Raw genomic sequence first — 26,404 nt, 5'->3', positions numbered from 1 at the left:
AATGCATCTGTGAGCCTTTAAAGCAGCATGCCATGAAAAATAAAACACAAAGTGTGTATGTGCATGGGGGAATGTACCCAGTGTTTTGCACATTCCAGCAGAGGCCTCAGTAAAGACTGGAATTTTAATTCTCATCTGACAGCATTCCACGAAGACAACTTGCATTCCCTTCCTGTTTTCCCCTCTCAGATTAATGTGAAAAAAAATTGGCTGATTATTTATTCTGCCTTGGCTATCAAATAGCTGTGGGAGTGCCAGCACTCAGAGTAGCTAGAGTACTTTTGGTTAGTTCTTCATTCGGCTTTTCTGGGTTTCGTTAGTGTTAGCTGTTTTTCTCCCTTTATATTGCCATTCAAAATCAAGATTAGCAATGTTTCCAGCTACACTTGAATCTCTGCAGGGACTCTTCAAGTTTCTTTTAACTACACACATGGTCCAACCCCCACATGCCTGTTGGTGTAGTATAAGGCAGGAAGGAGGTGAGGCAATGACTCATGTAAACTTCTTAACAGCACAATTAAAGTACAAAACCCCACCTATCCCAGTAGGAACAAAGATCTTGAGCTGCACAACACCTGCTGTACAGTATTCTTAAATTTGTTCCAATTTTTTTTGGTTCTGAATACAAATATGGAAAGTAGGCCCATGTTCAAGGAATTTGAATGAAGGAAATGTTGGTTTTGGAATTGACATCAGTGTGAGATCAGGGGAACCAGACTTTGCTCACTGTCGTCTGTTCATTCTGGATTACAAACTATATACAAAAAGGTGCAGAAGTCTGTTTCCTCTATATAAGTGGGCCTGCCAGCATTCATAATTATCCCATTTCAGCCACATCTCATGACTAAAATAGCCAGTTAGTTGTATAGCTGAATTCATAAAACAATGAGTCTAACCACTTCAAATGAGGATGCTTTTTGTCCTCTTCTAATTCTAGTACTAGTCACAATAAAACAACTTTATTGCAGAAACTTCTGTTTAACACTGTTAAAAAAACGTGTCATGTTAGAAAAAAACCACTGCCAGTGGGATTTCCTTCTCTCATCTCTTTGCCTTTTAATTGATAGTCGTGGTTTCTGGAATGTCAGTTTTGGCCCATTGTGTGACAGCTGTAAGAAGCAGAGCATAAGACCCATAATCCAGCAAGGGGAAAGATTACTTAAGTTATCCTTTTCTGCTTCTGTGATTCCAGACATCTTCAGCAGCTAGAGGGTTTTACAGTACATAGAGAATATCTCATATGTGACATAGATGACAACATTGTGTCCCTGGCAGACCTCTGGCACCTGAACTGTCACTGGGATGCTCAGAAGCCACCAATGCATTGTGCATTACTTGCCTTCATTCTTCTCCTGTGCCTTTTCCTTGGGTAAATGGGTGAGACTCTTCCTCATGACATCACTTAGTTCCTAACATAGATTGAGACCTCTGGAATTGTTCAAAGAGAGACACAGCAGAGATTTGAAAACTAATTAAAGTATTTTTTCCTCTCTGGTTTACACTACTACTTTAGAGCTCAATCATGAGTTACTAGAGGAGATGAGGACAAGCATCACACCATACATCCTATACATGGCTTACCTGTGTCACTGGGCTGCGCTCAGTGTGGCAGGGAAAGCTGTCCTGCAACAGTGCTACACATGGTGGCTGGGAGGGATCTTACAGGGAGGAAAAGGAGCAAACAATCCATTGCCTGTGTCCCTGTTTCCTGTGTCGGCCATTTGAGATGGCCAAGTTGCCTCACCACAGAAGAGGCCCACCTTATTCAAGTTTAATGTTAAGAAATTGACTCGATGCTTATGAAAAAGGCATCATTTATTGCCTAAGCCCCCCCAAAGCCCTCAGGATATCTCAAAATCCTCGCTCCACCGCATTTCCAACAAAGGCATCACAGAAAGTGACTGTGAGATCAACTTTCCTTTTATACGTTCTCCCTCTGTACCATGTTGGCAGCATAAAAGAATAGGCAAGTGGAAACTGTCCCTTAGGAAGACCCTTTACCAGAGAAAGCATTTATTTGCCTTTGTCTGATTGTTCCTTCGACCCTTTTAGAAAAGATGGTGGCTCTGTGCCAGTGTATCTGCCAGAGACTGCTGTGGCATGAGCCCCACTGGAGGTGTTATGAACACAGTGTGCTCTGGCTCCCTTCTGCTTGGAACACCCTGAACCTTTGCAGCAGATAAGGAAGACACAGACTTTAAAAAATTCTTCTTCCCTAATGAAGCTTAAGAATAAAAGCACAGAGCTGGTATGTGGGCTGGCTGCCTAGAAGGTAGCCCTGGGTTTGGGAAGCAAGATCATGTGGTTGTGTCAGTAGGGTTTGCTCACAGAGATGGCCCTGCCTTAGGACTTGCCTGATGCAGTGAAGCACCTGCTTCCCTTCTGGTAAGGAGGAAGAATACCTGGGGGGAGGTTGATGGGCCAGAGTGGGAGCTAGACTGTTCTGAAAGCTTTGCTGAGCATTGGGAAATGCTCTAGGGCTTTTGAGGGCCTAAGTATATTATTCTATATAAATATATTTTGCCCAGCATCCTAAAAAGTGGCTGGGCATTCTCTGTGAACATTAACCAAACCCAAAAATGAACGTTCATCTCATTCTTTTTTGGTTTTTTTTTTTTTGGGGGGGGGGGGGGGGTTGGGTTTTTTTGTTTGTTTGTTTTAGTTGAACTAATTAAATGCAAAGCCTCAGTAAAAATCTTGTATTTTTCAGGTTAGTTGTAGTTTAACATTAATGCCTGGGTTTGGTACTGCTTACAAGTAGCAGTGAAGCAATTGTATTTTATGGTAGCTATAAATCTCCTTATTTTCCAGAAGTTAATGTAATAATAATAGTTTTAAGGCTCTCTTATTACCAGCTGTAAGTCTAATTTTCTAACAAGATGCTGCTAATTGTATTACTCTGGCTTCAGCAGTTTTCTTTGTGTCAGAGCCCCTTAGAGGGGCAGTAGATTCTTAGCCAGAGCTCTTGTTTTGCTTTGTTGTAACAGTAAATTCTTTTTAATAATTTTTATCTGCTTTATTAATTAATTATTGTCTAGGTTTTGCTACATCAATTGCTTTTGCATTGCTGACAGCTGCATGTAGTTCAAATAGATCAGTATCCACAAACTGGCTCAGCTGATCATAATTACATTACTCTCATTTCAGTGAGTACAGCATTTACCACCTCACCAGCTGGTAGAATTTTGATTGTATCAAAATTATCAAAACATTACATTACCTGAAAATTAATTTGGAAAACTATCCCTAAGAGTCTCTTTCACAGTCTGCTTCTGTGAAAAATAAATGGACATGTTAGAATGTGCCTTCAGCCATAAGAGTTTTTGAGGAAAGTAATGTATGGTCTGTTGGCCACATCTTGCTTGTGACCTTCCAGCCTTGACAATTGCTCTTGGGCAGTCACTGTCGAGATGCATGGCCAAACAGGTCTAAAAGGGAAGTAAAATTAAGCAGTGTGAAGAGCAGGGCTATAGTGAGTTCTGTATAGGGAGATGAAAATACATCTTTTGGGGTCATACTATCTGGCTGAACCTGTTACACAGTCTCAGCTTTAGCTAGGTAGAGGGACACAGTATGTGTCATTTTCAGAGTCAGTGTTCAAGCAAGAATTTTTTTCAGTTTGTGATCTTTTTTAAAGACTCTGAGGAAAAGCAGATTATAAATTACGATTGCATTTGGCACATACTGCACTGTTAATCCAGCATCCTAAGAAAAGGATCACTGTACCTGAGGATGCAGCCAAGGAACTGAAACTTTCAGAGAATGTGCTACTTCCTCACGCTGTTGGAAGCTTTGTTTCATTCTGCAATAAAAAGTTCAGGATCCTCTGGAAATTCGGGTTATTGATCCATTTCTCTCTTCCATAATCCTTGTGTCCTTGAGTCTTGTTCTGAGGTGCAAACCAGATGTGTTCTGACCTGTTTCTTTGTCCTTGGGAGATGCTGCCAGACTGGCTTCAATGAAATGTATCACTTCACCTTCCTTTGGGATGAAGATAGATCCATGTATTCGCAGCGTAGTAACATCTGGGACTGGTAAATACTTAAGTAGGGAATTCATACCGCTGGCAAACGGTGACGGTGAGAAGAAAACCTGAAAACCCGGCAGGTGTGCAGAGCCAGCTCGCAGGCCCTCTGCAGATCTGCCTTTCCTTGCTCGCAGGCGGCTTGCTCGCGCCATCTGCCGGAGGCTGCTGCTGGGAATGCTGCGGGAAGCTTGGCTGCGCGCACGGCAGAGCGCGGGCAAAACAGGAAACGTGCCTCCACCAGAAGGACTCGGTGTGTGCCATCGGACTGTGAGAAACCAGCTGGGAGCCACCCAGCATGAAGAAAGTGTAAAGAATAATTAAAGGTTTGGTTTCGGTTGCATTAATTATGACCTTTCTGGTTGTTTTTAGGACACACAAAACTACTGAAGTCGGTTGTATTTAGAACAGTGTACAAATCTGTGTAATGCTGACTTCCATGGCATGTGCTGCTGTGCAGAAAATAGGATTCTGAAGGTAGTTTAGTGAAAGCTAAATAAGATAATTACTAAGTGGATTAATTTAAAATGGTTTGCTAGTTATGGGAACTAAAGCATTGCTTCAAAAGTAGCAGGCCACAGAGTAATTTCAGTCATACAAGGATATTATTCTGTGCATTTTAGATAAGAACTCAGTGGCTACTGGTAGGCTTCAAGAATTTCTACGGGTCTCTTGTCACCTGCTTGGAAACTCACCTGCCCATTACATTAATCTTTTCTCTTACAAATAAAAACAAAGTGGAAGGTTTATTTGCAAGACAGCTTCTTATCAGGTATTCTGTCCTGCAAAGATTGCTTTGTGTTACCTAAGCTAAATGTCACAAAATAGTTTTTTTAAACAACATACTCCACTATGGGAGAAGTCAGCCTACACTAAAAATGCCTCATTTAGGTTTTTGTCAAAAATTGCAGAAAATACAGAATTTCCCTTACAGAAACACAAGAAATGTGGTGCACCATTCCCTTGTTTGGTAACCAGCCTTGGCTCTTGAGTTACATGGTTAGAAAAGATTAGATGGCCTACACCCAAAACTGAACACTGAATACAAGCACTACTTTTTCTGACATGGCTTGACCTTCTCCTGATTGCTGCCATCTGGGGAGTGGTATCAGCCTGCTCCCATCTGCTGTCATTGATTCTTCACATGGTAGTTTGGCTTGTGAGTGGAAAGGGTACATGACATTACTGCCTATCAGCTAATACTGGAAAGGTGAAACATAAATACCTGCTTGATTCTCAGGCTTAAACAGCTACAGACTTAAAATTTGGATCTTTTTACTCAAAGCTAAACTTTCAGAAACCCTTTACCATGTCACTTTCATGATTCTCTGTGACACAGCACTGTCACCTTTGGCAACCGGTAAGTCTCTAATAGGAATAAAGCCTGTAGTCCATAGCAGCAAGCAGGCTTACTCAAGAGAACTAGGAATTAGCCTTTGGTAATACCCTGAGTAGACATTTGCACATCCTCTGCCAGAGCTAAAAGAACCTCTACATGCTAAAGGCTATGGGGAATACTTTGACTTTAGATGGAACATTATCTTGCTGTGTGTAACTAACACACATCCCAAGGATGTGGTGCTTTCTTCAAGTCTGACAAGGTAGGTGCTTCTCATTTTTCTGTGTTAAGGAAACAAGTGAGATAAATGACTGCAGATTGGATACAGGTGAGAAAATAAATGTGGTTGTCTTTTCTACCACTATTCTAGTGGCCATTTGCTTGGGTCAAAGATCTTTTGCAAAGCAGAAATAAAAATAAGGCTCATTCTGCCTTCAGGAAGATGAGAGCTGCCTGTGTTTTTCTCCCAAGAGGTGGTTATCTCTTCTGGTGTGTCTTCTGATACTCCTTCATCCTAAGGAGTTTAAATTTGAATGCTTTTTTTAATACAATAATATTTTTATATATCAAGATATTATCTTGTCTTTAATAGAAGAGAGGATTTTTTTTTTCAAAATGAATAATGAAAGTAAGTTTTTAGCTGTCTGATGGATGATTGAGGATAAAGTACAGAAGTACATATATGTTTTGTTACGTACTTGTTAAACACTTTCTTGAAGTTCAGGGATTTTAGTACTCATTATACTTATAGGACAAAACATGCTGATACACATAACAGTAGAAGAAATAGATGATGAGTGAAAAATGCTTGATGCTGTAAGCATGATGTAATGCAAAGATTCCAAATTAACTGATTTTGTTGAACTGGTGTTATTTATGTTTCACTGTCATGATTTTCTGCTCAGTGCTCCTTGATCTGAAGCAAAGGGATAGAGCTCTGAACATTTGCAGTTCATCTTACTTTACCATCCACACTGCAATTTCTTATGGTCACAGTTGCTTTGAGATGAACACATGACAGAATATCAAATTAGATCAGTAGAGTATCTTTCTTCATATCTGTATTGATTATGTGGCTGCTGAAATGGAGCGTGGCATGAACTTAGTCATCAGTTTGGCCTTGAGTGGCTGAGGTGAGAAATTGCCTAGCCCTGACTGTTCTGGGATGAGAGCCTGGGAGTTTTGCAGGGACTCAGTGTACAGGAGCTGGGAAGTACTGGTGAATATGGATGTAGCAGCTCCAAGGAGAACTCAATGGGAGCAATAAAACCTCAGTCATCTGCTTTTGTTTGTGAGGACTCACTCTTTTGCTGGGTATTCATTAATATAAACTACAGCTCAGACATTCTCTTTGCAGTCCTAGCTGCCAGTTCCAGGGGTGTCAATGGGAAATTCTCCAAAGTACCTTTTTACTTGAAATTTCTTACTAATTTTGCTGCAGAAATCTTGCTTGATGTACAGTTTTCTGCTAGTAATGCCAAGCTGAATGATACCAAAATGTGCCTTCCCCCCTTTCATCAGAGCACACAAGTTTGGAAATTAAAAATTCAAAAGTAAGTTGTGGGAAAACATAGTTCTTCCAAAAATCCACTTGCAAGGACAACTTGGATAAAATATGGGTTAAGCTAAGCAAGAGTAATGCATTATCAAGGAAATTGTCTGCAAATGAAGTCAGTCTATAGTCATCAGGACTAATTGCATATGTATGTGTTCAAAGCTGCACATACTTTCTTTCAGTCTTGTCTCCATTGAAGCCAGTTGTCAGACTTGCTTGAAACTACTTGAAATCACAGCTAAAATAAAATCTTTTGCATCAAGCTGAGGCCAAGATTTCATCTGAAAAATACCAGTGGTTCAAGTTGCCTTATCACCATGTTTCTTCCTTGTTCAGTTTGGATTTTTTTTTTTATTCACAGTCACAAATAGATGTGTCCTGATAAAATAGGTCTTTAGTGTTCACTGAGTTCTGTTTAATCTGTTTATTACCTCAAAAACAAATGTCAAAATTCTGATTCAAATGTGTGTATGCTGAGAATTAGTTGGCTGCAGTGAAACAATGAAACAACAGTTTTTAACAATTTTAACAGTAGGCCCAAACTTAGAGATCCTGTAAAACCCTAGTTCATATCAACTTCATTAAAGGTGGAATTCAGCCTACTGCTGGGGGCTGGCATAAAGCCAATCTATGCTTAACTCTCCCTAAGTCCTAAAATATGCACTGCTTTTGTTTGTGAACTATGGTAAATTTTATGTGGAGAATTTAACACCTCTAAGGATTGGGCCCCAAAAGCTGTAGTAATTGCTATGGGGGAAAAATCTGAAATGTTCTATTACATAGCACAAAAGAGTACTTCTTGATGAATTAGAATTTGTTTTCATTGTCAAGAATTTTTCTTCATCTTCTGTCAAACTAGTCTTGGATTTCATTGTTTACAAATTTTTTCTCAAGACAGTACCTACTTATAAAATACTTAATGAAGCCTTCATTTCATTGTAATTCTGTTCTGGAGCACATGAAGATGAAATTTTTTGAGGACGTGGGGAGAACTACTTTGGGTGCAGTAATAATCAGGTATATATTGACTGGATATACATGTATGTATGTTTGCAACTAAGTGGATATGTTAATTTGAATTTTTGCACTTTGATGTGTTGAGACAGCTTGGTAAGTTCAGCAGCAGTAGCAGAGTATGATGGTGACATGTGGAACTCTGCCATGCAGGTAGGGACATTGCTGTTCTGGTGCTTCTTTGGTGGTGACTGTCCAGGGGTTTGTACAGCCTGGTTTTGGTGGCACTTGGGCTGTGCCTTCAGTAAAACAGTGTCTGTCAGCTCAGCATCTGGGTTACCCAGTATGGGTATTCTAGTTCAGTCAGAGAGAAAAGAGACATTTCTACCAGGCTGGGCCTGGGAGAGAGTTGGAAAGGAATGTAAATAATTCTTTATCTCTCTTGTTGTTCACATTGTTTATAGATATGTTCTGCCACCGTGTGTCATTCAGAGCGCACCAGTGGTGTGAGATGTTTTTGCTTTAAGACCAATGAAATTAGTCTGCACGATGCTCTCTATAAAAGAGCGATGTATTTGAAATAGAGTTTTCTTCTCGCCTTCTGATCTTGGAGTTCTTCTGTTCCCGTCCTGCCTCAACGGCGACAGCCCAGTTTTCCCAGGTACAACTGTCAGCCATGTTATCAGGGGACACTGAGCTGTGATTGTTTCCATGAGTAGAAAAACAAAGGAATGTGAGGAAACTGCCAAAACATGGTTTATTTCTGTGTAATTCCCCCAGTTCCCCTCTTTCAGTCATATGTTGATATTTTGATGAAAATTCAAACTAAAGACCCTGGAATACATTTTAATTAAAAGAGGTGAAGGAGTGAAGTCTGCAAAAAGGAGTGTGAGCAGCCTGGACTTAGATGGCAGCATGGGTAGTTCCTAAAGATGTGCAGATTCATAAACACGTTTTCTAGAGAAGTGTCATGTATGCACCAGAAAGGGGCTTCCTGTGAAGAAGAAAAAGCCTCCAGCTCTGCCTCAGTCCCTGGGCACAGATGCACAAATGCCATTACTCTGACTGGTTGGACAAGTCGTGGTTCAGTGGTGCTGGGCAGGAAACAAACCCCAACCCCAAACGTTTGTGGTGCGGTGAGCTGTGATCGCCGTGCTCAGGGCTGATGGGGCACGGGCAGCTGGGACAGTGCAGGTAAGCAGTCACCAGCTGCTGTGCTCGTGGGCAGGGAAGCACAGCGGTTATGGTGCTCCTTCTCAGAGCTGTCACAGCACAGAGCTTCCTGTTGTTTGCAGTCAGAATGGAGCATTGCTCTGCCAGCCAAAGGAAGACTGTCCTGCTGCCTGCAAGGCATTTTCTTGGTGATGTGCAGGATGTCTCTTCTGGAAGCTCTCTGTGCTGCTTTGCTCAGACAAAAAGTTGACTGTCAAAATGTGAAGTGGTAGAGTCTATAAGAGTTTCATAAGTCAAATAATATAGTTTAAAAACCTGTTTAAGGAATTTTTCCTTTCTGAAGGCTCCTTAAAGTCAGTGTTGCAGCAATAATTGTGCTAAACATGCATGTAGCTGCAGTCTAGATTGTGTGTTCCAGCTAATAAACATTTTACACTCCCAAATTTTTCCCAGCTTAGTGAGTAAACATACAGTCTTAGCTGACTGCAAAAGGATTAGTTTACTTCAGTGGGCTTAATCTATGACATAGACTAATCTTGGTGTGATCCTATTACTGCAAGGTCAGCTGGGATAGCAGTGTTTGATTGTCTTGCTTTGCTCATTTGATGCCAGCATTTGTGGTTTGGAGCAGTTTTTGTCTTTATTGATATCTCTGAGACTTTGTAGTCGGGAGAAAGCTGACTCATATGATCCCAGCTTTGAAAAGGTTAGGAGATTGTGAGGGAGAGAAAAGGGAGGTCCTTGTCTCATGGTATATCCTGTCAGCAGTGTTACTTTTTGAAATTGAAGTCACGGCAAAGGAAATCCACCATCATTTGTCAGATCTCTGAAGATCTGTGAGTCAGGGGCTGGTCATCTGGAAGGTGTCGCTGAGATAAATGTTCCTACCAGAAATGGAGAGCCTGCCACTGATAGAACTGGTAAAGGTGGGAATTCTAAAATTGCCCCTGGACCAACATCTGGGTCTGTCACAGGTAACTTCCCTGTGCCTCTCAGCATGACAGGCTGGTGGCTCTCAGGTCTGAGTGTTGCTGGTAGAAGATTGATCTGTAGCTGCCCAGAAGCTGTTTGTTTCCAGTGATTAACTTGGCACATGTCACCACTGAGCATGAACTGCAGCTGATGTCATGATCAGCAAATAGGGATGAGGTGCTCTAACAGCCTGTGAGTGAGAGTATGTGGTGGTGTCTTCCTCTGGCATAAGCACTACAGCGGCTCCTGTTGGCAATCCCAAGGAGATCAGTGAAAACTTTAGGGGTTGCCCCCTTTTTCTGCAGAGATTGGCAACAAAAAGTACAGTTGCTTTTTTATCTAATGCCTCATAGGCAAATGCGGGCAATGGATTTTTCTCCTAATTTGTGTTATCAAATCTCCAATTAATTAGGTTTCACTACTTTAACTCACCTTTCCTAACAAATGCCAGTAAACAGAAGGTGAAACACTGCAGTCAGAAAACATCCAGCATAATGGCAAAAGTCACTGGAATGTCACAGGACTCGGTGAGTTATGCAAGGACAACAGACAGGGACCAGCAATTCACTGACAGTTGCTAAGCTCTGTCAGACAAGGCCACCTAGAACATGCTGATTCACTGCTTGCTGAGGTGTGCTAGAGTTGTTTCTGGACTGCATCATCTGTCATGGGTGAATTTAATTGAAATAAAGAAACCTCTAAGTGGTAGAGTTATAATGCAGAGAAGGGGGGTCATTTGTATTTCTCCTCCCCTTTCTTTCTTCTGGTGGTGGACTCTGAAATGAGATGTTAGGGTTTTGTAGCCATCCCTTTTAAATTAGCATCCTTTGGAGTTCAGCTGAGATTTCCCTTTCTCTTCTCTTCTGTAAAAAGTTTCATTAGTGTTGGGAAAGTACTTAAAACATCTTGCAAAACTTTGAACCCATTACCATGAAGAACGGTGGGCTTGTCAGTACAGCTGAGAATGTTCTTTAAAAATTCTAAAAAAGGGGATTTTTTGCTCAAGCACTTTTCAAACCATAATCATACTTATATCTGTCAAAGAACTCCAACTGATTTTACAAATATACTGTAATTCAATGTCTTTGCATAGATTTATGATTGCTTCTTTTATTCAGGTAGAGAAACCAAGATATTCAAGATATGGGGTGACTTGCACGTGGTCCCATAGAAAGTCAGGGACAGGAAGAGAATATGTGATTCTCAGTCCCTTACTTTACATTGAAACTTGTTCTCTGTCTTATCTTTGCAGTTATCTTGCAGCTAACTCATCCTTCATACTGTCTTGTCCTTCTGGCACCAAAATGTATTCATATGCACATTTCTAGGTCTTCCCTAGGTTTCAGTTACAATTACTACTAATTGGTCCAAATTTATTTTGTGTATTTTATTTACTTTTTTCATTTGAAAGACATTTTTTACAATCAGAGCCAACATCATGGTGTACAATACCAGTACATCAGAGTTTAGGAAAGGTCACTGGCCCATTAAATTCCTTTTCATACAGAGAGGGTTTTAAACCTCTTCTGGACAATTAATTGTGCGTAGAGATGAACATGTTTGACCTTTCCCATATGCCAGTGTATTAAATGTTAGCCATGGTTGTATTTCTGGAGGGAGGATGGATAATACGCCAGGAGAAAATCCTGTGCATTCCCAAGGAAACAGGCCCTGCAGAGCAGCACCAGGTGGCGCTGGTGGCAGCCGAAAGGCGGGGAGTGGGACGTGCCGAGTTTTGGGGAGTGGGAGCACTTCCCAGCATCCCACCCGGTGCGGAGCATTTCCCGTGGATCCCGCACGGTCGATGCAGGACTGGGCATTCTGTGCTTGGAGCTTTGCAGCCGAACCCAGTGCTATGAATTAGGGAATTGATACATTACCAAAGCATCTCAGGGAAATTTGTCCTTACCCGTTTTAAGAATTGATAGCAATTCAGTTATTTCCTAGTAAGAACCAATTACTTCTACCTCAGGAATGATGAAGCACAGTAGGAAGCCTTGTTCCATCATTTATTATGTTGAATATTATCAGAGCTTCCAGTACATCTGCTCTTCAGACATTCCTTGGTTACCCAAGCAGGGAGCAGGTTTTTTGTCATTAGTTGCAGATACTGGCTTGTGGTGGGAAGCGTAAATAAACGACTTCCAGAAATACAACCTCATTCTTTCAGTTCTCAGATCAGTGGAGTTTTGTGGTTTGGTATCCAGTGGGACAGTTCAAGGCTTCCATGCTTACTTGTCATTAAATTACTCATTTTGCTTATGCTCCAGTTTTTCGGTTCTCTCTTTTTCTTCACTACCCTTTCAAGTCCTCTGTTATTAGCTAAGTAACAAACATTCTTTCTTGCAGCCTTTGGTTGCTCATAGATATTGAAATGTTCTGGATTTATTTAACTAGCTTTGTTAGAGACAGGGTAATGCATTGACACAGGTGGTGTATTGAATACTGAAACAGTGATTTTACTCAAATCAAATGAAATGAAAACAAAACCTTGTATAATTCTTCTGAGAACCTGTTCTCATTGAAATCTATGTCAAAACCCCACTTGCTTTTAGTATTGTGAGGCTGAAGCTGATTTCTGCCTGTGTTCATGCAGTATACGTTAAAGCCACACAGCCTGAATCCCAACTTCAGTGGTGGGCCACCATCAATGACAGTGGTTCTGCCTCTGAAATCAGTCTGGTTTGCATTTTGGGTCTAGGTTTAGACCTTGCTCACACCCAGGAGGCCCCCAGCATCTTTCCAGTCTGCCCAGCCCAACAAACTCTTGGTGCTCTCCTCTAGCTGCAGTTTGTGGTTCCAATAACAGAGTTAGCATTCCATTTTTATTACAGAGCAATAGTAACTGTATGGATGTACAGTTAGTTTCAGACTCTTTTAGAGGTAGGAAAAAACATTCCAAACCATATTTAACAGAAAATATTTAAAGGCATTTTATTTATGACATCTAATTTTTTGAATAGGAACAGAGTGCTTGGAAAATAATGAAAATATAGGTAAAATGAAGAAAAAATCTTGACCTGATTATTGAGACAAACTGATCATAATGGTCATGTGGGGTGAATGTCAGTAGTTTTCATCATTTGTCAGTCTAGGCTAGCAGGTGTTTTACTTTAGGACAAAGAAGTGCCTTGTCACATAGACAAGTCTGAGACCAGTGAGAAGTCATTTCTCAGGGCTGATGATGCACAGAAAATGGAAAAGATTCAGCAAAGCTGGTTTGTAAAATAATCACATGAAGTGCAGTGTAATCCTTTCTGTCGTCTAATTTATTTAATACTACGACTATGGGGACTAGAAAGAGTTGTGGTTTTCTATCTGTCTAAAAGGAAAGTCACTTCTGAGTGTGTTGAGACTGAAGACCATTGTAATTTATTTGTTGTCATTATCCTTAAAGTAGAAGTGAAATCACAGAATGTTTTTAGAGGCTTAGCTTTGTATCCAGAGTAACAATTTGGTTGTTCCATTTTAGTGTACCTAAAACAGTTATGAAGTTCAGCCTCCATACAATCTTTTCTTGTTACTATATTCATAGTCCTATTTTTAAGAATTCAAGTTTTACCTTCCCCATATTTCAAAGAACCAGAAGTCAACAAATCAATTCTCTTTTCTTAGCTTGGGAGACCTATCCATTTGCAGAGTCCTAGGATGAGAGAAGGGCCTGATTTGTCAGATTGTTCCCAAGTGATTCTAAATGTGCCACCAGCTCTTTCACCTGGGTTGGAAGATGAATGTGATCCCATAGGGAAGGAATCCAGTGTCCTGGTTTCAGCTCTGCCTCTCTGAGAGCAGCAGGAAGCTGTCACCAGCTCTGTAATTCCAGTAGGAGGAAATTTCCATGCAAAGTAAATTACTGTACATGGGGACATGGCATATAATATACCATCAAGGCCAGAGTTTTCAGAAATGCCATTAACCATGGGCTAGATCCTCATAAATACCAAGATTGATTTAGGTAGTCTTCCGTGCTGGAAAAGGGTCTTTATCTGCTTCAGTTTTTGAAAAGTCACTTGAGGCGACAAGAACCTGAATTGAAGAAAAGTGGCAGCTTCCATATGCTATTATAGGAGCTGTTGTTTTTTCAGCATTTTTCAGAATTAGGTCAGGAACTGTCTGAGCTTCAGCAATCAAAATTAGTGAGTGTCTTATAAATATTGGAGCCTATAACCAATTATACTGTTCCTTATCTGTAAAATTATGCTGAAATTCTGTTACTAGTCTGGGTAATATTTATAAGAAGAAAAAGAGAAAGAGAGCACAAGCAGAAAATTATATTGATGTGTGAAGTATGGGTCTATTATCCTTTCTCAGGAAGGTATTATTTAACGTCTCCTTGATATGTGGTGCATATCCCCTCCTACCAATACATGAGCAATTAATGGATAAGGAAATGTGCAGCCCAGACAAGCTGGGAGCTGTGCCTGGTTTTCTCCTGGAAATCAACCCTGCCATCAGACTGTGGGTAAGGGGGAGGAAACCAGAACCCAACCAAAAGGAAAAAAAGGCGTTTGTCACACCTGGATGTTCATGCTTTGTCCATCACACAGATCTTAGCCACTCCCTTATTTGTTAGAGAGGAGAGTGCTTCCTTGCTTCCCAAGGATGCTGAAGTTCAGGGTTTTAATGTTCAAGTCACTTCAATGTTAAGATGGAAAGTGCTGCAGAAATAGCTACTGAGTTCTAGGCAGTGTAATCTAAGTATAATACACTGTCTGTTATGGGCAGGGACAGATAATATTTTGTGTTGTTAGCCATCATTTTTTTGTATTGCTATTTTTTTTCCATGCCAGGTTGTTTCAAACCAGGGAAAGAAACCAAGTAACTCAGTTTTATTAATCAGAGATGATGTCTCTGCTAATAGTAGCCAGAGCTTCTTGTGATAACTGTTAGAAAACACAGGAATGTCGAAAGTACAGTGCTGGACAAATTTTCCTGTTGTAAAAATGCTCTCCCGATACCATTTTCTGTGATATGAGGTCTTCGTTTCCATTTCTAATGTAACACTTACTCACTGACATGGAAGCTGTTTGTGCTTTAAATTGTTGTGTGCTGCCTGTACAAGCCTTTAATGTACTCAGGAAGGGGAAAGGAGCCACAGAGCTCCAAGAGAAGAGCTCACCGAGGTGTTCTGTGGTCAAATGAAGCCCATCCAACCACAGCTGCTCAAATGTTAGCACCAGTGATCATGCAACCACATGGAAAATGGTTAAACAGCTGGCAGGTAGCCCTGTGTATGCAAGAAGTTGTCAGCTGGCTCAGTCTGTTCAGTGGGCTTCTGCCTGCTGTAAAACTGTTCTCATGTCTCTGAGGATGCTGTAATAAATCAGGATCTAAGGAACACCCTCTATCACAAATTCAGATTCTAAAGTTCTCTGTCTGTGCTTCAATTCAGCACATTCTAAACTGCTAAGATGAACAAGTTTTTTGTTTTTAATTTTCAGTTTGAATATGACTTCATATGTAAAATGTGATAAAGAATGGGCCAATATAGAGTAACATCTTTGATACCCTGGAAAATGGGCTAGAGTGCACCTGTAGGAAATTTGCAGCTATACCAAGGGAACACAGCTGGAGGCTGTTTCTCAAAGGAGCTGGAGGAATCGACCAACACAAACTTAATAAAAGTTTACTAAGGCAAATGCAAAGCCTCTGTGTTAGAAGGACCTGGAATCCCAGTGAACAGCAAATTGAAGGTGAGTCAGCAGAGTGCCCTTGCAGTGCTGAAGGCTGTGTTAGTGAGAGGAAATGTTTGTTCCCTCTGATTGGCACTTAGGAGTTTGCATCTGGAGCACTGTCTTTATTTTGGGAGCCCCTTAGTACAGGATTTGCAAATATCTTTGTAGGGACCCTTGGGACGAGGGTGGTTGGAGAATGGAACTCCCAGATGCAAAGATAGGCTGGAAGAGCTTGTTCAGCCTGGGGAGAAGGGGACTAACGAAGAATTAAGTTGCAGTCTTGCACTAAGTAAAGGAGTGTTACAGGAAAGTTGGAGGCAGATTCTTCTCCTAAGTGCAGAAGAAAGAACCAGTGCAGCAAGGGAAATTCCACAGGGACATAATCAAAAAATCCTCTGAGTAGGGGAATGGTGAAGTACTGTAAAAGCTTACCCAGAGGACTGGAAACACTGTCCTTGACCAACTTTCAGGTTGTCTCTCCTTTGAAAAGGAGGTCAGACTAGGTGAGCTTCACAAGTTGCTCCAACTTATTTTTTTTTCTATGATTCTACAAATGTAGGGAAGCTGATGGTTGATCACCTCCAAGGCTGAGGTGACAGTGTGACCTGGTGGGTTTCTACTACCTTGGCAGGTTATTGATATAAGATTACTTGCATGTGTTTTGTTACTTACTAGCATGAGGTTTGTTGTTCATATGATTAGTATAGATCATTTCTCGTACGTGAGAGTGGTCACGTGGGCACCCATTTACAGGCCCACTGGCACAGAGGTTATTTGTTTATCTTTTCTGTCCACATGTCATTAACTGTTTTAATTTCTCTTTAAACTTGCTATTTTCCTTGCAAGGGAAAGAGAGGAGGCAGACAGCTGCTAAATAAGAAAGGCTCTAGAATGGAGAAACGGACTACGCAAGTAAAACTATCACAAAGTGGCCCACAGTCTTCTTCTTAGTTTAGATGTAGAATTAACAACATGGAACTTCTTCCCTCTAGCTGTCAGCTGCCAGTCACTTGATGAGTTTTTGTGTAAACTGTTGCATATTTAATCCAAATATGCTCTTGCCTAGGTTGCTGCAGCAGTGCTTTGAAGATATGTAATTTACAGAAGAAGTCAACTCTTCACCCAGCAGTCCCCAGTGACCTCCAGAGTGCTCATTCTCATGGTAGGTAACCAGCACTGAGCAATATTCTATCTGTGCTTTGCTTCAGGGAGGCAAAATAAAGAGTCAAGAACTGCTAAGTGTGTAATGGACCCTAGGCTGGTTTTTCAGTTAAACATGACTCTTGAAATTTTTATATTGTATCACAAATGTCAAAGGACACCAAAACAGCATGCTTTTTTACAGAAAACATTCTTTTAAGACATCCCATTTTTTAAAAGTGCTTTAAGGCTTTTTTTTTAATAATACATTGCCTATGAAAGAAATTTGTGTTTAGTTTACTACTCATATTAAATGCAAAGTGAAGGAAGGCCTGATTCTACATGTCTTGTACATGTAGGTCTTTACAGAGGTCTAAGCCTATCTTACCCCTTCCTGTCAGTGTAAATAAAGTTCATTGGATTATGGACTGCTGCTTTCCATATTTAGTAGTAGTAGTTTGACTACCAGGGAAGTGGAAACATTTTAGCTGACATGATGGACTACAGATCAAAGTCTTAAATCTATTGCTTTTTGTTTTAAACATCAAACATCTCTGATGTGTTGTAATAGAATACAGCTCTATGAACAGCAAGAGCAATGTTGGGTTTTTTTGTCTATGTCCTGAAACAACTACAGTTGTCTCTAACCAAACTTTTTAAAAACTTTTTAAAAACACGTTGTGATAGGGCCTTTGGGACATGGATCTGTTCATGGCTGCAGATGTTAAATTCCCATGGTGTGGTATCAATAAGATGTACAGTTACTTATGTCTTAGTGTGTTACTTCTGTGCACAGAAATGGGTGCATCCTGCTTTTTCCAGAACACAGGTTGTCAAGGACCTTGATGGACTGTTGCAAGTAGAGTGCTGCCTGCACTCTGCTTGCTCCTTTTTGGGGTGTATGCTCTTATTTTTTTCATAGTCTGGGGTTAACCAATTTGATTTCATTACAAAACATGGAGGATGATGGACAGGTGTGTCATTTGATATCATGAATTGTTCCATTTCAGAACCAGTTTAAGGGTCTTTCACTTCCATACTGTGCCAAATATTCATTTGTTGTCCAGCAATATCCTGTGGTGAGAGATTTCTGTGCTTTCCTCCCTCTGTGCTGATTTAGACCACGTGCTTACACAGATCTGATCCAGGCCACACAAACCATTGAATCAGCTCAACTGATGAAGCAGAAAACTCCAACATGAGACAGGAACCTTCATAATAACATTTGTTTAAAAGGTTTCCTGATGTGAGACTACACTCCTAAAACCACAAGCTCTTTTGGAAAATCCATTCAACTTGTGCTTCTCAGTCACAGAGCTGTTGAAAGTGCCAGCATGGTGCGTGTCTCTGTTTCCCAATCTAGTGGAAATGGCCCATGAAGTGTTATATAAACACAGTGGGGGCTAGAACATCAGCTTTGTTGTTTGACTTTTCAGCTGGGGTTTGTAGTCAGCCTTCTGTTGCACTGATTGCTTTCATCTGGCTCTTGAATGCAAACGTCCCTTTGGTATTGATGACTTGTAAAAATCCAGAGTGGTCCTTAAAGTGCACCAAGAACAGTTACAGGGAGCTCAGACACCTTAGAATCACACATCCAAAGGGACTGAGTTAATTCCTTACTCACATTCTACACTGTGTTTTGAAGAATAGATTTGTTTTCTAAATTTCTGCTTTTTGAAGATTGTGTCCCTATTTTTGTTCTTTGCTGACCAGAACAAAAGATTTGGTGCATCTCTGTGTATCAGTCTCCTCCACGTTGTTTTGTTTTAGCTTTCCAGCACAGTTTTCTGTGCCTCCTCTAACCAGCTGCCAGCAGACACCTATGCCAACTTTACTGAGGCACAAAGGGATGAACCTAAAAATATATCACAAAGAGCAAAGTATGACTAACTAAATCCTCTAAGTTAGTGGTTCTGACTTAACCTCACAGTTACAAATCTGCCATCCCTGGGTGTTTTTCTGGAATGGATCTCTGTTTTCTCAGCACTCTCATCCATTCTTCTAAACCAGACTCTAACAACTTCCTGCTGATGTCTTCTGGAGCCAACTAGATATTTCCTAGTCAATAATTACTTTGCTGTTCTTTTAAAGTACCTTGTCTCAGCCTCATTTCTTGTTTACCCTCTCCTAACTACCTCCTTTTGTTCTCACTCTGGACGTTTTAGGCAGCATAGTACAGAACAGATGCATTGAGATATTAGTGAGAATTCATGAAGGTAATACACACCACACCTTATCTACCCTCATTCCCTAATTAGATAGAATCTGGCTGGTGATCTTATGGGTTGTTTGCTTTTAAAACCTTGTCACTCTCATCCCGGGGTAGTGCCTGGTGTAGGTACACTTGCCATCAGCAGTTATCCTTTAGGGCTCCACCAGGCCTCTAACCCATGGTCTGCTGAGGACCATCTGCTCTTTTCATGTGCCTTTCTACTGATACCAAAACAATTTCCATCTGACTGCCCTGTGCTTTGCGCAAATAAAAACCTTTTGGGCTGCTGCTTCTAAAGTAGATTTACCTTCAATCACCATTTATTAAATCTCTGTCCATTAAAAACCATAGCTTGCAGAAGCTGTGTGCATTAAGCCTGATTATAGAGTCAGTAGAGAAGAGGGAGGGGGCCAGCAGTTGCTATCAGTGGATTGCCTTGTTTTTCTGCTTGGCTGGCTGCTGGTAGCACTTGTGACAGGGTCCATATCGGAACACAAGTCTCATTATTTGGCTTTGATTTTGTTCTATGCATTTGTCTTGCTTTTTACTTAAGCTGTGATTTAATGATTGTTGGCTTCAGGAAAAAGCCTGCTCAGACTATGTGACAGAAATCAGGGTTTTCTTTGATGCTGGGGTGCTAGTTCCATTATGGAGGGGATTAAGAAAGGAAAGTTCACAGGTTCCTTACGGAGGATGAGTGGCTCCTTCAAACGCACTTCATTTAAAGGCTCAGCATCTGGATCACAGAGGGTAAGTCTGCAATTACCCAAATAGTACAGCCACAGGGAAACAGCTGGAGGCACTGTTTGACCCTCTTACTTCTAACAGCTGGTACTGTTACAAATGAGAACTATTCCCTTTGTGCTTGTTTAAGTCTCAGAGGTATCAGTCGTAGCAATTAATCTTATTCCTGTTTCAGGAGTTCTTTCACAAGTTCCTGTCTTAAGGGTCTTTGGGTTAAATATCACTGTACAGGTCTAGCCTGTAATTATTCATATCCATATCAAAATAATTTTGATGACTATTGATACTCAGTGTTCATCACCACTCTAAATGCAGTAAAGGGGAAGACTGGTAGGATGTGTACAAGATTTTGATGTGATTCACTGAACTACAGATATGAGAAATACAGTCTGTGGTTAGAGTATTTGCTGTGTAGGTTATGATTGAAAAACAAGGCAGGAGAAAGAAGACATGAGTAATGTATGAACTCACTATTATTAACATAAGTTTGCATGTAGTAAATTAATAGTAAGAATTCATTTCCTAACTGTTTTCAAGCTATTAAGAGAATTAATGTACATATTTTGTCCATAGATTGATAGATTCTTCTTACAACAAATACAGACTAACTTCAGCTCAGGATTACTTAGATTCCAGCTCAGCTGGACTTTTTCAAACTGATTCCATGAAAATAATGGGAAATAGGTTTTGTCTACTCTTTGAACCCCTGCAGCCCTCTTACCTCTAATTTCTGCAGATTGTCATCACAGTGTTAGAGTCAGATTCCAAGTAAATGGGTGAAAGAAAGTTTGAAGGAATATAAACTGTGAGAAGAATGCCACACAGGCAACTAAGTATGTATTAAAATGTTTCCTTCTCTAAGAAGATTGTTCTGTACTGTGTGCAATATTGGTCATAGTCATCTGTGATTGCAAGAGAGAATATGTCTGTGGTTGGGGGACTTCTTCAGCACAGACTGATGGTCATGGGCCATTACCGTGGAATTCCAAGCACTATCTCAGTGTAAAGAAATTTACAGTGATGGTTTTTATGTACTGACTGTGGCACCTAGCTCTTCTCCCTGCTAGAGACTGTCAGGCTGCATGTAATACCTGTATTACAGGCCCAGTTACAGAAAATGAGTGCTAGATGGAAAAAAAATGCTTCAGCTGTAATGTCCTTGGCATCAGGGCCAAGCCCAAACATTTGGGATCAAAACAGAAGGTGTTTGTGGTGGGTTCACTTTTCCTCCTCTGATGGATGTAAGGCAAAGTGGCAAAATGAAATGTCAGTTAATGCTTAGCAAGTGTAACTGTGGGTAACTTTGCCCATTGCTTGCACAGTTGCATCCTGGTGCCTCATGACAAACCAGGCTGTCCTTCAAGAACCTTGAGTTTCATGAATAAGTGTGTATTGCTTGCTTTGTCCTCCAGGTGACTCCCAGCTTCATAGGCTGGTAGTATTAACTTTATTAAATAATACAAAGAAATAATGATAAAAGAAGTTGAAAAGTATTTCCCTTTTAAAATGTCCCCAAGCCTGCTTTGATACTGCAAAGCATACAGCATTGTACTTCTTGAAATGAATAAAGTCAGAGTAAAATACCCAGGCAAAAATTGCTTAATTTTGTCCCACTATTCCCATGGGAAAGAGTAGTCAAGTGAAGGTAGAAGGAACACAGTTCAGATTTTGATTTTCTTGACTTCTTATTGTAAGAAAATGTCTTTCAAAAGCTGAAAATTCCTTTAGTGGCTTGCTTATTTTAATCTTCCTAATTCTTTTGGTGTTTATTTGCTTTAATGGTCATTTCAGAAACAGAAACTTTACTTTTTGTGAAAAAAGTTACTAGAGTTGAATAAAACCCTCGATTTTATGCTTATTTAAATAGGCTGTGAGTGTTACTTCTGCCAGAAATGACGTCGGTTGGCTCTCTGATGTCAGTAGCACATTCTTGTCATGCAGGCAGGTGAAGTACTCATCCCTGGGAGTCAGGACATCTCCAGGCAGGAAACTGGGCGCTGTGGTGCTTGAGAGTGTTTTGTATTGAATGTTAATTTTTGCTAATGATACAGCTGAAAACGGGAATTTAAACTGGTCTTGAATGTGTGTAGGGGTGTAGTGCTTTGGATATGTCTGGAAAACTTACGCAGGAAATGGTTAAAGCCATGTGATTGAGATTTATAATGAAAATTTCACCAGCTACTCTAATCTTTTTTTCCCTTTTGCCACTCTCACTCTTGCTTTTTTCTGATGAATGTGTAACAGTGTGTGGTCCTGGCCCATGATTTTCACTTCCAGATTTTACTGCAGTATTTCTGGATACCAAGACTATTAAAAATGTATACTGCTTAGCTCTTTACTCTCCTTAGCTTTCCTGTGTAGTCCCCTAATTTTGACAGCAGTGCTGTAGAGGAAGATAGAATTTTATTTCCTGAGCAGTTTTACAAAGTCAGCTTTTGTTACTTGCTGTGCAACTAAAGGTATAATTGTCTACCTCATCAGAGAATGCTCTAAATGACATGTGAAACCCATGATGTTTAAGAAAGGAGTGTCCTTGTTTGTCTGTGTTTTGATTTTTATCTTGTGAACATCTCAGTTTATTAGCAAAAGAAGCAGCTTGTCTGGGTGCCCATCACTGGTCTGTGTTTCTCACTAATGGGAATTACTTCAAATTACTTTTCTAGTACTAAACAGTGCTTTCATCTCTGCTTGCTATCTCCATTGACTTGATCTAAATGTCTTTAAGATATACCTACTATGACTCATTTTCTGTTCCTCTGAAGAGAAAGCCTTTTTATTGAAACAGCTTTACTCTGCATTTATTTCTCTTTGGCTATAATTCTTCTATGCTTGTAAATTCTCTGTGATTATCTGTGTAAGGGTGTATTCAGTACAAGCCTTCCAGATGCTCAGATTTAATCTCTTATAGAGCCACTAATGTATTTTATCACTATCTCCTTCCTGGCTATCAAATGTAGTACAAGAAATTATAGTAATGCCTAACAAAAAAATTAAAGAATATTTTATCTAAATGCAATAGAAAACTTTAAAAATCTCAACAGCACTACTATAGAAAGTATAATGGATCATTGTAATATATTTAAGGTAGTGCAGTGTTACCCAGTAGTTTATTAGAAAAACTTCCATGGATTACAAAGGAGAAAATATTATTAGACTTTCAGACTAAGGCAAATAACTTGTGCTATATTTTGTAAATGACCAGACAAACCAGTGATTAATACATTCACTTAGATCAGAGAGAATGTAGCTTCTTGGCAGAAAACCAATTTTGTCTCCTCTTTAAGTCACTGTTTTGATCTGTCTTACCATTTGCTAATGAAGCTTGAAAATTGGTATGAAATCCCTTGAAGTGAGTTGCAGTTGTTAATATCAAATTGTATGCTTTGTGTGCTTTCTTACTGTGATATTAAACTTCAAATAGGAAGAAAAAGACTAACAGGATGAATTCACTTTCTGCTCCTAAACTATTAGGCAGCTGTGATTCCTTCCTTTTGATGGTTTAGGTTTAGCATGGTCTTAGGTATACTTGGAAGTTGTATGCAATTAGTTAATATTGCAGTTATGGTTAAACAGATCCTGTGGTAACAGTAAAATAATTTTCATACTCATTCCTTTTGAGAGTTTCAGATTTTTCCCCCCAAATTTCTGCTGTCATTAAGACATGTGCCAATATTTCAGTCAATGGCTCAAGAGATAAAAATACTGTATTTTTTACATTTTGGGCAGTCAGTTGAGTGATGGAAGTGAAAAAATAACTGGGACATAAAAAAAAATTAATGTCTGAGTATGTCAGTGTTAATGTTCCAAAAAATAACAGGGCAATAATTAAACTGTTATCACAGGTAGACTTTCATGGCCATAAGGGGAAATAGAAGCAGATTCATATCTGAAGAACAGGTCAGCAGGTTATCAGTTGCCCCTTTTCAAGTGAACAAAGACTGTAGTTAGCAACCTGTGCAAGGTCCTACGGTGAGACACAGCAACACAGCCTGTGCTCCTCTCTGTAATGACAGAAGGAAATATCAGGTTGGAATAATTTCTATCAGAGTAGCTGTTTTCTTAAGAGAAACTGAAATATGTTATAGTTGGATGTATAACTTTGTCCAGTTTTGGCAAATCTTCCCTAAAGAGAGCATTCTGCAGTCTCTGTCACTTCCCTGCCCTGCTGGATCAACACCAGGGGCTTTAGTGTTGATTGGATACTGCAGTGTCCTTCACAGCCTGGACAAGAGCGTTGTGAAAAACATCTATAATAGAGGATGTGTTACACAGCACCTGCTGATCTGAATAGGAACTGGAAATAAATCCTTCAATGCCCTAAGCAGGATGCACTTGCCCAAGTGAGTTATAAGGCTTTTGTTTTACTGTGACACACCCTCCAAAGGAAGACTATCAGTATGGGAGAGGATTTGTCCAGTTTGACATGTAGAACCAAAAGGTTCTCCTTGGCACATCTGTGACCTTTTTCTTGACATCGTGTTTCTTCTCAAGACAGGCACTGCAAGGTATGGCTCTTAGGAATCTCTCTGTTGTCAGGAATTGTTCCTAAGGAGTCAAGTCTATTCTGCAGGAATGACTCATCCAGCATAGTCAGGCACGCAGCATTGCAGTAAACCCTGTCCCTACAAGTCAGGGCATTGCAGACATCCAACAGAAGCAGCTGGTGTGTGCATTCTGTGAGTAACATCTGATCTGTAGCACCAAGGAAAGGTTACCACAAAGGCATGGAAGCTTGCTGCTCAATATAGGATAGAAGCATGGCATCAGTGACAAGACCTCTTGCACTATGTTGCTGTTAAAAACTCATGTAGCTCTAGCCAAGGTGCTGCCTACGTACTCGTAGGAGCTTTTTTAGTTAAAGCCCAACTGTTTGGCAAATTCTTAAAACTGATGGTAGCTGTTACTTACAAGGAGCATCTCATAGAACATCTGTGTGTCTCGGCAGATACTGCATAACCCCCAGAGTTTACAGCCAGTGCAGCCTGCCCCTCAGCTGGATACATATGTGACATGGCTTCTGTACAGGACTCATGGCATGGACTGAGTGTCAGAGTCACCTTGTGAGTTATGGGATGATGTTTTTTACTTTTCAGCAATATGCTGCTGTTCTATTCAGCAGATTATAATCACTTCTGGCAACTGTGGGACTTGCATGCATTTGTGTCTCTTGCAACTGTGTTCTGCTGCTGGTTTCCCAACACGAATTCCACCTAGTCTCACACAAAAAATCTGCCATAGTTGCTTGGTTCATGCTGCCCTCTTGCTGGTTCTTGCTTACAGCATCTGTTCAGTGGCAGACTCAAATAAACCTAATGCAGCTCTGAATAAAGAAAAAACAGAGCAGAAAGCCTTGAGCAGTTTTTACTTTAAGTGTAGTTTTGTTGAAGGAATCTGTCAAGGGTGGATACTTACTACAAACTGAAACAAATGCTCATCAGTATTGAAAATCTCTGCCTGACTTTCAAAAACCAGAGAACAACAAATGTGTGCTAGAGTGCTTCTGAGGGTGGATCATTTTACAGTAGCAGGAGATGCAGAATGTGACTGTAAGAGGCCTAGAAAACACAAGTGTGGATAAACAAAGGAAAAAACAATTTTTATGGGAAGTTCATGTCTCTTGTAGCAATTGTAGGTTAGTTGATCTTGCGGTGAGGGATGTGGATTGGGACACTTACTCTTTTCCAGTCCCAAGTTTGAAGAATCAGCCACTACCTTAGAGAACAAAAACTTCCTGGTGCTTTTTCATTTCAGACTCTGCATTACTAGAATCACTTCTACAAGTGATTGAGATTCTTTTAATCTAAGTAATTAAAAATGAGATTAAAAACATAGGCATCAGAGTAAAGCAAGACTCAGAAAGCATTGAAAAGGGGACGTTTCATGGGCAATGTGGTGGATTGTATCAGCAGTTGAAATTCACTGTTTTGTTGCTACTTGGTGAAATTGGGCAACTCCCTTTTTCTTTGTTTTTTTAATGTGTCTTGTCCACAGAAATAGTTTTCTGTTGTATGTGGGTCCCAATCTCTAGTGCAACTTCTAAGATCTACATTAATGGAAAAGTTAGAAAAGCTATAGTTAAAACTGATTAATGTTCCTCTGATCATATACCTCCCTGCTTCAAGCCTCTTTCTAAATAAAAACTAAGCCATGAGATAACCTGCTTAAGGGCTTACATTTGGGCCCCAGTTTTACCCCCTAGTATGTGTGTTATTTTTTGTGTTGTCAGTACTTTTTTCTGCCCTGTGCTTTTGCCAGCTGTTAGCAGGCAAATAATTGCTATTGAGCAGCAAAAGTGTCATTGTAGAGTTAGCACTTAATCCATTTTAGAGATGGGAGAAGTCCTGTAGACAGGCATTAGCAGGGTGGAATCAGAAAGCCAGCTGGTCTTGGAAAGTGTCATGAAGCTAAGAGAAAATAGCAAAATTTGCATGTACTTATTTGTGAGAAGTGGAAAGGGCCTGGAAACCACTGTTACATAACCAACAGCTGGTTCATCAGCAGATGAAAAGGAGGGTGGAGAGGATTAAAGACAGGTAGCAGGGGCTGTGAAAGGCAGCTGTACGTGCCAGATTGCCCAGGCTGGGGGGGCTGCAGCTGAAGCACATCAGCTTGCCCA

At 40.3% G+C, this 26,404-nt stretch overlaps 1 protein-coding gene across 3 annotated transcripts in view; it reads left to right on the top strand.

Moving 5' to 3' along the window:
- The first annotated feature begins 1,217 nt into the window (after window positions 1–1,217).
- Window positions 1,218–26,404, top strand: part of TRPM1 (transient receptor potential cation channel subfamily M member 1) — an 88,590-nt gene continuing 63,403 nt past the window's right edge. The window contains exons 1-2 of one of the 3 annotated variants that reach the window (XM_068204162.1): window positions 1,218–2,385; window positions 16,759–16,854. In XM_068204162.1, the coding sequence (XP_068060263.1) occupies window positions 16,852–16,854 (3 nt within the window). In that variant the 5' untranslated portion in view covers window positions 1,218–2,385; window positions 16,759–16,851. The remainder of the gene's footprint in view (window positions 2,386–16,758; window positions 16,855–26,404) is intronic. The other 2 variants (XM_068204164.1, XM_068204165.1) reach the window with 2 other exon arrangements.

The sequence above is a fragment of the Anomalospiza imberbis genome, chromosome 13 (assembly GCF_031753505.1).
Source record: "Anomalospiza imberbis isolate Cuckoo-Finch-1a 21T00152 chromosome 13, ASM3175350v1, whole genome shotgun sequence".
In the NCBI taxonomy this organism is placed as follows: domain Eukaryota; kingdom Metazoa; phylum Chordata; class Aves; order Passeriformes; family Viduidae; genus Anomalospiza; species Anomalospiza imberbis.
This window is presented reverse-complemented; position numbering and strand designations above follow the sequence as displayed.